Below are 12,990 nucleotides of genomic sequence, written 5' to 3'. Positions count from 1 at the left end.
AAGAAACAGCGTCACCGGGAGCCGAGGGCCGCGCCCAGAGAGCCCTTCCCGCCTGGACGCACGGCAGAGTCCGCGGAACAGCCGTGACTCGGCCGCCACCAGGCATCTGTGCGCACACGGGCAGGGCTGATACAGCCGCAGCTCAGGATGCGTGCCAGGGATGGTTTGCGGTACTGAGAGCCTCCCTGTGTCACCTGCAAATCACGCGAGAAAGACTTCAGGGTCCCGAGCAGGTCGCCTGTGAAACTAACGACTTCTGTTCTGCCGAAGTGGCCCGGGCGGGGCCCACGGCGCCTGACTGGGGTGTGCACCCCCGAGAGCAGGAGTTTGTCCATCATTCCCTCCAAGTGGCCTCAAACAGGCTGGAGCAGAGAGCAGTCACGAGGACGCTGGCAAGCCCACCACCAGCAGAAGTTTCTCCCGGGCCCGCACGTGGAAGCCAGCAGCTCTCAGCTCTCCCGGCAGCACACTCTGAGTTTGCCCAGCAGCCAGAATCTTCCTCCAGGGCAGCTGGAGAATAATAATGGGGACGGGCCTCTGTGGAGTGCCCAGGCGCGCCCTGCTCTGTGAGATGAAAGCTGAGAGGGAACTGGGGTCTAAGGCCCCGCTGTCACCTGCTGTCCCAGCCCCCAGGTAGCCGCCAGCCCTGGCCAGCTGTTTTATTATTACTCAGGTATGGAGCGGCCAGCGGATCAGGAGACCACGCCCACTGACGGGAGGCTCCCAGGAGGAGGGGCCACGGGGAGGTCCGGAGGCAGGGGGGTGGGGTGCACCGGGGTCAGAGCCTTTCCTGGGCTTCCCAGGGGAAGATGCCTCAGGGGAGCCCAGCAGTGGCAGGCTGAGCCATTCCCGGGGCTCTGGGGCGCGGGGCTGGCCCTGCCCTGGGTGTGAGAGCCCACAGAGGGCGGTCGGGGTGGGGCTCGGGCTGGCTGGGTTACAGGTGACAGGGGCGCTCAGGTGAGTGGTTTACAGCCTCCTGGGATCGGGAACCTGGGAGAGGCCGTCCCCCCGGGTCAGCGAGGCCCCAGACGTCAAAGTATCAGAATAAAGAAATTTAAAAGACACAGTTAAGGGAATTCCCTGGCAGTCCAGTGGTTAGGACTCCGAGCTTTCACTGCCGAGGGCCCAGGTTTGATCCCTGGTCGGGGAACTAAGATCCCACGGGCCGCTTGGAGCCACCAAAAAGAAAAAAAGAAAAAAAAAAGACACAGTTACTACACAGGCCAGCCGTCCTCTCCCCTCTGCATAGCTCCCCTCTGGCCTGTCTCGAGTCTGTGCAAGCCCAGGCCAGCTGTCTCCTCATGAGCCAGCATTATAGGTCATGGACGTTTGCATTTGGGCACATGAATCAACGCCCTCTTTTCCAATGCCCTTTGGGGTGATCCTTCTCCTGAATAATCCTGAAGGAGGTGGTGTCCCCAGCCCTGGCCCAGCCTGGCAGTGGCCACGTGAATCAGGCTGGGCCACACCAGCAGTGCTCCCCGGGTTCTCTGAAAGTACAGGAAGGACGGACAGACGTTTGGGGAGGGGCTCAAGGCTCAGACTGCCTGCATTTCCAGGCTGGTGGACCAGCCCAGTGGTTTTGCTTTGTTTGTTTTGTTTTTCGGGGTTTTTTTGGCCACGCTGCGTGGCTTACGGGATCTTAGTTCCCCAACCAGGGATTGAACCCTGGGCCATGGCAGCGAAAGTGCCGAACCCTAACCACTGGACCGCCAGGGAATTCCCGCAGCCTGGTGGTTTATCGGTTTATCTGTTATCCGGCACTGTTTCACCAGTCAGCGCCCACCTGTGGTGGATTGGATACATAAACAGGAGCTCGACCGTTGCCGTGGCACCTCCCGCCAGGTCTCCCAGGGGCGCTTCTCAGTTCTGATCAGGGAGGGCGGGCCGGGCCTGACCATCCGCACTGCTGACCGGCCCCCAGACCACTCTGAGAAGCTGCAGCAGCCCCGGTCTCTCTCCAGCTTCGACCCTGAGACCCCTGAGGCCTTCGGGGTCAACGCTGAGGCAGCAGGGAGCAGACATCCGACCCCCATTCCTCCTCCATCCCCCTCGGGGACCAGGGCTGCGTCTGGAGAAGCAGCTGCAGTTGTTTGCTGGGCCGCCAGCTCCAACGGACCTGAGATTGGCTGGGTCTCTGCTCTGGGCCCGAAGCTCTTTATATCGGGTCCAAGATGTGTCAGCGCAGAGCTGCCTTCTGTCCCAGTGGCCGGCGCGCTGGGCCCTAGGGCTCCGGCAGAGGCCCCGGGGGGCTCCTGGATGTCCCTCCTGAAGTCCCCTCCACGGGGCAGGGGGCTGCTCCACAGAACAGCTGCACGTCCACAGGGCAAGCTGTCCCCAGAGGCGGGTGTGAGTGTGCGGGTGTGCGCGCGCGCACGTGCGTGTCCTTTCCCACCCACCTGGCCGCCCTGCGCGTCTCGCTGCAGGGTCGAGCCGCAGGCCGCGTCGCCTCTCTGGGGGAACCCAGTTGGAAACCCTGGTTGCAGCAGCAGAGGCCCCTGTGTTCAGCTATATCCAAACAGAACCGCGGGGCTTGCTCCTTCCGCCTCCCCAGGAGGCCCCGGGACAGCATGTGCCCCACCGAGTGCAGATTCGGGCCCCAGGGACCCGACCATCAGACCATCAGTTCTGATGCGGTCAACAGGGGTGAGGATTTTAACCTCCACCAGGAGATGCCACCGCAGAGCAGACTGGGGAGCTCCTGCCCTGGCAGTGCGACAGTCCCCCTCCGTGTCCCTCGGCCCTCACGGGAAGGCTCACGGAGAGGCGGGGCCGGTGAGGGGCCACGTGCCACGCTCCTGGGCTGCGCGGCCAAGGGAATGAACTGAGTCCAGAGAAGCGTCTCCATACAGATGATGCACACACACGTGGCCTCCCCCGCCAAGCGGCCGGGACCGTTCTCCTTCTCCGCTCAGGTTTCAGGAAGCACCGGCTTTTTAGTAGCAGGACTCTCCAGAAATGTCGTGCTGACCATTGTGGTGCAGGAAGAAGATGGGGAAGAAACCACGAGAAATGGCAGCTTGATTCACGATGGACGTCCTAAGAGCGTCGATTCGAGGGAAGGCACTCAGGCCCTGTCGCCCGCTCTGCCATCCCCAGGCTACACGAGGTCCCCCTGTCACCGGGTCCTGGTCCCAGCCCCTCGGCTCCTATTGGGGCACCTGTCGGGCTCGCATTGCCAGGGCGGCTGGAGGGCAAATAAACCTTCACTGGCATTCCTGCTGATGGACCATTATTTCCGGACTTTTTAAGGAGAAGGGCTTATGTATAAAGGCTGGTGCTCTGGAATCCCAGCCTCAGAAACCAGCACCAAGGCTCCAGGAACTGAGGAGGTCTGCTGGCTGAGGGGCGGGGGTCCCTCTGGGTGGGGTGGGCTCCCCCCTGCACCCCTGTGCCCTTCGTCCTCCCTCCAAGCAGCTGCCTGCAGGCCTGACACCTGGTCCTCTGCCTTGTGTTTGCTGTTTCTGTTTGGGTGGCAATTAACCAAGTCAATTGAGATAATTAGTGGTTGAGACACAGGGTGGGTGTGACAGGAACACTTAGATCGTGTGAATCGGCCCCGTGACACCTGTCACAGCTGTGGGTGAAGCAGCAACTTCAGGGTCTTCGTGCAAGGGTTCTGAATCCCTGTCCCACCACGAACCAGCTGTGTGACCCTGGATGTGTTTCTTAACGTCTCTGAGCCTCAGTTCTTATTTTCATCTGCATCGAGGACGAGGTTAATCCCCCGCCGCCCCCGCGTGGCCTTGTTGGGGTTTATCTTCATCCCACCGCTACTTCCTGGTCCAGCTTTGTCAGCTGGGAATGAAGCAGTGGAAAACCCCACTGACCGAGGCTTACATTTTAGTGAGGCAGACAGACAACATGGAATCAGCAGGTAAACGGTGTCACACGTTAGAAGGACACGAAAGCCACAGAGGTAGACAGGGCTGGCCGGGGAGTGAGGCTTGAGAGGCTGCGCTGTAAATGGGGTGGTAAGGAGGGAGTCGCGGAGGAGGTGGCATCCGAGCAGAGTTGAAGGTGGAGAGGCAGCTGGGCAGGCAGAGGTCGGGGAGGGCGTCCCCGCCAGAGGGAACAGCCAGCACAGAAGCCCTGGGCAGGGTGTGGGGTGGGCTCTGAGACGGCCAGGGGCGAGGGGTGGCGAGTCCTGGGAGGCTCATTGGACTGGACGGCTGGACAGAAGCCCCGGCCCCGGGTGGAGGCCAGGCAGGCACGGACGGCAGGGAGGCCCCTCAGGAAACGTGCGGTGCCGGTGGCCCCAGAGGATGGGCAGGGGGACCAGGCGCCTGCCCTGCGGGTCTGCAGAGCTTCCTCTGCTTGTTTCAGTGTTTGGCCTCCTGGAAGGTTCCCGGCTCACCAGGTGTCCACCTGCGCTCCCAGCCTCCTGGGCAGCTGGGCCACGCGCCGCGGTTTGACAGAGGTGTGTGAGCGGAAGTGGTGGGAGTTGGGCAGGGCCCTCAGCCCTCCCCCTGCGGCCCCACCTCCAGCCACGTGGAAGCAAAGCCACGTGGAAGCAAGACCGCGTCTGCCGCTCGGGACCCGGGCGTAACATCCACCGCGTCTCTGATACGGAGCATGCGCGGGTCTCACCATCGGGCGGAGGCCGTGGGTGCTGCCTGCTGAGCCTGCAGGGGGCCAAGCAGTGGTCCCGAGTGGCCCTGAGCCGGGCCGGGGGAGAGCGCGCTGGCCACGTGCTCAGTGAGCCACGAGGAGCGGGCAGCCTCCCCTCCCGCGCTCGGGTGATTTCTTATCCCAGCTGTGGGTGGTGTCAGGAGGGGCCGCCCGTTACCCGCTGCGAGATTCTCCTGCCTTCTTCCTCTGCTTTCCGGGGGCAGAGAGTGGGACCGAAGGAGCAGGCAGGGCTGGGCTGTCCTCTTCCCCGAGACGAGGGCTTGGCGTCTGTGGTGGGTGAATGGCAGCCCCAGAGACCTCTGCCTGGAAGCTGTGAGGGGTCTCAAGATGAGATCCTCCTGGAATTAGGGTGGGCCCTAAATCTGATGGCTGCTGTCCTTACCTGAGAGAGGAGAGGGGAACCTGAGACACAGACCCACAGCGGGGGAGGCCGCGTGACAGGAGGGATGGGGCCACAAGCCAAGAGCACCTGGGGCCACCAGAAGCTGGGAGAGGGAGGTGGGACCCTCCCCTGGAGCCTCGGAGGGAGCGGGGCCTCAAGGGCTGTGAGAGAACGTGTCTGTTGTTTACACCTGGTCTGTGGTCCTCGTTACGCGGCCCCAGGAAACGAGGGCGGCCTCTAGTTGCTGTGAGCTCTAGCAGGCTCTGCCTTCCATGCCTCCCGTGAAGCCAGCCCCGCTTCTCAAGCCCCTCTCCTCATGGGCCCCAAAGTGGGTTCTGGAAATTCAGGCTGGAGCCCCGAGGCATCAAGGCCACTCTGTGCAGTCACTATCTGGGAGGAGTGGGCCTTGATGAAGCCGGCGCCACTTAAACTGGGTGTAAGGGAGAACGTTTAGGCTGAAGACGGCTAGACAAGAGGCCAGAGGGACCCACGGAGTGAAATCCATGCCCAAGACTGAGAAACACCCAGCTGTACTTGTCAGCAAGACTTTAGCTTAAAGTACCCGTGCCTGCCAACTTACGGTGACGGTTTAGCCCAAGAAAGTGTTTCTAATGTGGAGTACAGCCTTGACTTTAATAGTGAAGAAACTGCAGGAGGAAAATCTAAACGTCTAATAACTGGGGCAATAGGGAAGTGAATTAAGGCCCATCCTCTCTGCGATAAGAAATGACAACTTTCAGACTTCCCTGGTGGTGCAGTGGTTAAGAATCCGCCTGCTAATGCAGGGGGCACTGGTTTGATCCCTGGTCCGGGAAGATCCCATACACCGCGGAGCAACTAAGCCTGCGAGCCACAACTACTGAGCATGCGCACCACAACTACTGAGGCCCGTGGGCCTAGAGCCCGTGCTCCACAACAAGAGAAGCCACGGCAATGAGAAGACCACACACCACAACAAAGAGTAGCCCCCCTCGCCGCAACTAGAGAAAAGCCTGTGCGCAGCAACAAAGACCCAACGCAGCCAAAAAAAAAAAAAAAAAAAAACCCACAACATTGTAAATCAACTATATTTCAATAAAAATTATTAAAAAAAAAAAGAAATGACAACTTTCAACTGGCTGCATGGACAAATGTTTGTGAACTGATGTTATATTTCAACTATAAAAGACAACAGTTTCCAGGAGACAGTGTCTGTGTGTGGGAGGTGTGGGCAGCACAGCATTGACATTAAGAGGCTGTGGAATCAGTCAGGCCTGGTCAGGTCCCGTGAGCTCGTGTGACTGGCTTAACCTCTCTGACCCTCGGTATCTTCTTCTGTACAGTGAGGAGAACATTGCCTGTGGTACCCGTCCTTCCTGGGTCGTGGTGGGTTGAGTGAGATGAGGCGAGTAAGGTGCTTAGCACATGCCTGGCACCTCCAAAATGTCTGAATTAGAAGAGGCTTAGGGGTAAGAATCTGACCGAAGAACGCTTGGGCCAAGTTGATCAGACTGAGTTGTTCATGGTGAAGTCAACCTGGTGGGTTGCACCAGCATTTTTTCAGTGGGATGGGACGGGGTGGGATAGGATAGGGTAGGACATTAGTCTGGGTTCCCAGAGATAATAAGGAATTGGCCCACACAGTTACAGAGGCTCAGAAGCCCAAGACCTGCAGTTGGTAAGCTAGAGGCCCAGGAGAGCCGAGGGTGTGGTTCCAGACCAAGTCTGAAGGCAGGAGAAAACCAGTGTCCCAGCTCGATGACCGTCAGGCAAAGAGAGTGAATTGTCCCTCCCTCAGCCTTTTCGTTCTGTTCAGGCCTTCAACTGATTGGTTGGGGCCCACCCATACTGAGGAGGGCAATCTGCTTTACTTAGCCCACCAACTTGTGTTCCTCTCACCTGGAAACATGCTCCTGGACACACCCAGAGCTGTGTGAACCAAATATCTGGGCGCCCCGTGGCACAGGTAGGATCGCATAGGATGGGGTAGAATAGAACAGACTAACACGACCCATGCCTAGTAAGGCTGTTTTGTTAGGTGAAGCAGTGCGGAAGCAAGCGGCATGAAAGGAGATCCTGATGCAAGATAACATTTCTATTACAAGTGAGGGTTCTAGCAGTTAGGGACTTCGGGGAGCCTTATTTGCAGAGGAAACAGCTGTTTGTTTAGACTTTTCCTTTAGACCGAGACTGTGTCTGGGGTGCTTGAAGCACTGTTTGCATAGCAAGCTGCTGTTTTTTTAAATATAAATTTATTTATTTTATTTTTGGCTGCATTGGGTCTTCATTGCTGCACACGGGCTTTCTTCTCTAGTTGCAGCGAGTGGGGGCTACTCTTCATTGCGGTGCACAGGCTTCTCATTGCGGTGGCTTCTCTTGTTGCAGAGCACGGGCTCTAGGCGCACGGGCTTCAGTAGTTGTGGCACGTGGGCTCAGTAGTTGTGGCGTGCAGACTCTAGATCGCAGGCTCAGTAGTTGTGGCTCGTGGGCTCTAGAGTGCAGGCTCAGTAGTTGTGGCGCATGGGCTTAGTTGCTCCACGGCATGTGGGATCTTCCCAGACCAGGGATCGAACCCGTGTCCCCCGCGTTGGCAGGTGGATTCTTAACCACTGCGCCACCAGGGAAGTCCCGCAAGCTGCTCTTTTAAAATTAGATTGTAGGTCGGTTCTTCCAGCTGGGGGGGAGGACAGCTGCTGGTGGGAAGTAATCCCTCTCAGGCCAGGCTCTGGGCCCAGAGCAAACACTGAGTGGGGGCGGGGACCATAGGAAAGGGGTAGTAATGAATTGTCAGGATGTCAGGAAAAATCCCTCCATTGTTTAGATCGTGGAACGTGCAAGAGAAATGAAATTCGGTGGGCAATCCAGAAGGGGAGGCAGCCTTGCCCCAGGCTTTGGTGGGCTTAACCCAAGGCTGCGGCTCCTCTTTGGCATCTTCCGCTGGAACGGCCCAGGCGGCCAGTCCTCCTTGCCTTCTGGAAGGCCTGTCCTGGGGACGGCGAGCAGGGGATGCGGGGAGGCAAGATGGTGCCCTTGGCCCCGGGGGCTGCCATCCAGGCCCGGGTCCCCACAGGTGTGGCAGTGCGGCGGCAGCATGGAGGTTCTGCCCTGCTCCCGCGTGGCCCACATCGAGCGTACCAAGAAGCCCTACAACAACGACATTGACTACTACGCGAAGCGCAACGCCCTGCGGGCGGCCGAGGTGTGGATGGACGGCTTCAAGTCCCACGTGTACATGGCCTGGAACATCCCCATGAGCGTAAGCTGGCGGACCGCGTGGGGAGGGGGAGGGCTGGGGGCGGGGGCTGCCCCCCGGGGACAGCCTCGGGGGTCCTCCAAGGCGCAGCCCGGCCACGCGAGGGGGGGGCCTCCTGGACAGCTCAGCCAGGATGAGTCCCAGGAACGTCATGACCTTCACCAAGCAGAGCCCGTTTCTAGCATCTGTGATGCTGGTCGGCACGCCTCCCTCCCGCCACGAGAGCTCCTTCCCTCCACGGTGTGAGCCCCTGAGCAGCTGCAGATGTGGCACTGCGGGGTCGCAGTCGCTGCTGCGCTGAGAGCTGCCCCAGGGTGACCACAGCCCCTCCTAGGACACATAGCCTACCCCTCGCCACGCAGAAGCCTCCCCCAGTCAGTTCTGCGCGAGGCCACAGTGATACGATGACCGTAATGATGACCCCGTCACTTCCACATGGCGGACTGGGAAACCGAGGCACACGAGGGTGCGCGGCTGAAAAGAGGCAGAGCCGGAATGGAACTCGGTCCTCCGCAGGACCCTGTCACGAGGCTCTCAGGGCCCGCCTGCTGTGGGGATGGCGGCTTCTCCCACGTGTGGTGTCTGCAGCCAGATCTGCCTGCCCTGCAGGGAGCGGGGGCAGGAGGGGTCTGTACGAGGGGTCTGCCTGTGGCCGGCGGGAAGCAGGATCCGGGTGTGAGCCAGAGGGTCCCAACCAGCGCCTGGGGGGCGGGGCAGCCCGGAGAAGGGGGCTTGGGCGTACACGCGTGTGTGCCCTGTGTGCATACACGTATGTGCGTGTGCGTGTGAGCGCTGAGGACAGGCTGCCCGCCCCGCTCACCCCCACTGGCTGCAGGGCCAGCCTCACGCACTCACTGCTCCCCTGGACACGGGAGGGTTCGAGTCTCTGGGGTAGACATCCTGGAAACAGCTGTTTTTTTACATCCACCCACAGAAGGAGCTTGATCTTTTATTAGGATACACACACACACAGGCACACGCGTGCATGGATTTCTAGCTGTCAGCAGATAGAGCTTCGTATATATAACAGAAAAGTTAAACATTATCTTCATTATGTGCAAAACGTCCTGGTATTTTAAACATCTTCACCGCAGCCTCCTGACCCGAGTCGGATTCACGGCCCCGTGTCTGGCTGACGCCGCCTTGTAGGTGGAGGGCTGCCAAGGCCACTTGCTCCCGCGTCCAGCCCAGAGTCTGCCCTTCACACCAGGCCCACGGTCCTTCCTTAGCTGCTATCAGAGCCTCGGGGACCTGGGCTTGGGGAGGGGGCTTTCTCGAACCCACCCACGTCCCCAACCTGTCACAGAGTGTCAGGGCCCCCAGGACCACCCTCAGGTTCAGTGTTTGGCTACAAGGACTCAGAACTCAGAACAGCTGTTACATGGGGGCTGTGGTTTATTAGAATGAAAGGATATGACTCCCAGGGAGTCACAGAAATTGCGCCTAATTCTCCCAGCTGCAACGTGTGACAATACGTACAGCGTGTCACCAAGCTGGGAAGCTCACCCAAGCCTCAGCATCCAGAATTTACGGGGGCTCACGTGCACGTGGCTGACCTCCACGTGGCCGGCCTTGGTCTCCAGCCCCTGCAGCGACCCCCGTAGATCACCCTGTAGCACAGACGACCTGGCCTGGCCCCCGTAAACAATACTCAGGATGTTGGAAGTCACCTCCCGGGAGCTGGCTGAGGGCAGGTCTTTCCCTCGGAGGGCGCAGGGTGTTACGAGCCTGGTCCACACACACCGCCAGTGGCCGTCTGTCCAGGCCGGCCGCTCTCCAGCTGCGCCTGCTGCAAACAGGCCGGAGATGCCAGGCCTTTCCCATCGGCCCTGCGGCCCTGGACCTTCCAGGGGCCTGGGAGGGCAGAAGGCCCCCAGACGAGGCTCGGGGCCAGGAAGCCCTGAGCGCGGGCACGCTCCTGGGATGGGGGGGCCTGCAGGTCCTGGGGCTCCCCCCCACCCCCGGGCAGAGGCCTGGCTGGTGCGGGCTCTGCACACCGCAGCGCCCGTCCCGCCTCGCTTCCGGCTTCGCAGAACCCCGGCGTGGACTTCGGGGACGTGTCCGAGCGGCTGGCCCTGCGCCAGAGGCTGAAGTGCCACAGCTTCAAGTGGTACCTGGACAACGTGTACCCGGAGATGAGGACCTACAACGACACGCTCACGTACGGAGAGGTACCGCCTCCGAGCGATGGCTGCACCCTGCACCCCGCACCCGTGCCCCGCCTCCCGGCGTCCTGGCCTGTCCCCGGGCGCACGTTCACGGACAGCAGCCAGCAGAGCTCACGGGCACACTCACGCGCACGTGGCACACACCAGTGTAAGGGCCGCAGGGACACACACTCGTGCCTGCATACCGAGGTACACAAAGTAGATTCAGAGACACGTGTGTGTATACGAATCTGTGTCGCACACACGTGTTTATACATGCCCTCATGCACATGCATTGATCCGTGCAACAATGCATATGTGTGTAAGTGCACACAGACACAGAAGTGTACATTTGCACACAGTTTTGCTCACAGACACACAAAAAGCTACCTGTACATCTTCACCAGTGTATGCAGACCCCACCCAAGCTGCCTGCCCTGCACGGTACAAATACTTGTTACTGAGACAAAATGACACGTGAACACGTGAGTACATATGCGCAGAGGCCTGCACATGGATGCATTCACACACACAGCCGTGTTTGTGTGCCACGATACCTGCATGTGAGTGCACAACAGAAGGACACACAGACTCACACCAGTACAGGCACCAGCTGTGGGAAGACCCACCTGTCTGCACCGGCCCCCAAGTGCACGGTTACGCACACCTCTCCTTAATGCCAGGGGAGGGCACCGCGTTCCTGCCCACTCGTCCTGGTCTGTGCTGGGGGACGGGCCTCCCCCTACCCCAGGCCTCAGCTCCTCCACGGGGACCCAGGCTCCCCGAGGCGAAGGAATGCATGAACTTAGGTGGGCCAAGCAGAAGTGATACCAGGGGGCGGGGGACAATCCCAGAGGGCCTGTCCGTTCCTGGAGCTCCTGGTCCACCCCCAAGCCAGGTTCCCACTCCTCTGGACACAGAGGTTTCCCACGTGACAGGGAGCACCACGGATGCATCAGCAGTGTGGGCAGGAGACCACTGTCCTCCCAGCCTCTCCCAGGCTGCCCTGCCTGCTCCTGACCACGATGAGTCAAATTCATGCGTCACCCACCCACAGAAGCTGTGACATTAGGAACTCTGCCAGCTGACAAGGTTCACACCTGTGCTACCTCTTGGGGTGGGAGTGCTGTGTCAGTTAGTTAGTGCTGCCAAACAAACATCCCTAAAACACAGAGGGTTCAGGCGGTAAGCCTCTGTGCTTGCTCACAAGTCTAGGGGTCATCCAGGTAGCCCTGACCTCGGCCAGGCTGACATCAGGTCTCTGGGGACAGGCTCACCCACACACCTGGGGGGTGGCTGGCTGTCAACAGGGCACTGGGGCGCAGGTGACATGTCTGTCACCTCCAGCAGGCAGCTCGGCTTGTTCTCAGGGTAGAGTCAGGGTTCAAGGCAGAGTGGGAGCTGCAGGTGTCCTGAGGCTCAGAGCTGCACACAGCCGTCTCTGTTGCATCCATTGGCTGAGCAAGCCTCCAGGCCAGACCAGACTCGGGGGCTGTGGGAGTAGCCCCCCCACCCCCATTGACGGGAAGAGCTGCAGTCACGCAGCAAAAGGCGTTAATGTGGGGAGGCCGTTCCTGGGAGCCAGCCAGGCCCTCCTCGCTGTTTCCCAAGGCTACTGCTTCTGTGGCGAGTTTCACCTGGGGAGGGTGGCCGAGTCTACACACACACACGCACACGCATGCACACGCACGCACACGCGCACGCACGCACACGCACACACGCACGGGAGGCACATCTGTCCATGTCTCCCCCAGAGCCAGGCACGGTCATCCCTTCCGAGGAGCCCAGCCAGTCGCTCCGCAGCCAGCCCGCCGGCCAGAGCACTGTCCTCTCCTCTCCCCCTCCCCCTCCCCCCTCCCCCTCCCCCTCCTCTTATCCCAGGAGGGCCACCCCTTCCTGAGACCGCAGGCCCTGGGCAGGGGACAGGTGGATAAAGCTCCCTCTAGCCGGCCTCTGCCTTTAGGACCCTTGTGATGGGGCCTCTCCTTTGGTTTCTGGTCGTAGGTGAGAAACAGCAAAGCCAGCGGCTACTGCTTGGACCAGGGGGCAGAAGACGATGACCGTGCCATCCTGTACCCCTGCCACGGGATGTCCTCCCAGGTAGGGGTGGCAGTGATGTTCCTGAGGGACACAGCCCAGGACACAGGTGGAGGCGGCTCCCGGGGGGCAGAGGCGGGCCTGCCGGGGCATTCTGATGCCGTGCAGGCTGTGAGCTCAGGCCCTGGGTAAATTGAGAGCAACGGCTTTGCTTTGGGCGACTCACCTGACACCTGTGCCTCAGTTTCCCTATCCATCGATGGGATGATCATGGTACCTATTTCTCAGGGCTGCTGCGTGGACTGAAGTGGAAAATGAGGGTAAATGGTAGCCACAGTGTAGACGTAGCCCAGGAAGTATCACATTAACCGCCAGTTCTTCTCAGCTGAATGCCTACCAAGCGATGCTCCAGCCCAGAATCACCTGGAGGGCTTTAAAAACACCCAGGCAGGTGTCCAGACCCCAGGCAGGTACGTTTCCAGAGCTCCTGGCGGTGCTGGTGTGCTGGACCCGACGCGGAGCCTGGTGTTTCCAATCCCAGGGAATCCGCCTTCTGCTTG

General features: G+C 60.2%; 1 protein-coding gene across 1 annotated transcript in view; it reads left to right on the top strand.

Moving 5' to 3' along the window:
• GALNT9 (polypeptide N-acetylgalactosaminyltransferase 9) overlaps window positions 1-12,990 on the top strand; it is a 99,861-nt gene that overhangs the window by 76,675 nt on the left and 10,196 nt on the right. The window contains exons 7-9 of the mRNA XM_082417189.1: window positions 8,064-8,249; window positions 10,280-10,417; window positions 12,398-12,493. Of these exons, the coding sequence (XP_082273315.1) occupies window positions 8,064-8,249; window positions 10,280-10,417; window positions 12,398-12,493 (420 nt within the window). The remainder of the gene's footprint in view (window positions 1-8,063; window positions 8,250-10,279; window positions 10,418-12,397; window positions 12,494-12,990) is intronic.

This window comes from Balaenoptera physalus (assembly GCF_965194825.1).
Source record: "Balaenoptera physalus genome assembly, chromosome: 12".
Taxonomy (NCBI): domain Eukaryota; kingdom Metazoa; phylum Chordata; class Mammalia; order Artiodactyla; family Balaenopteridae; genus Balaenoptera; species Balaenoptera physalus.
This window is presented reverse-complemented; position numbering and strand designations above follow the sequence as displayed.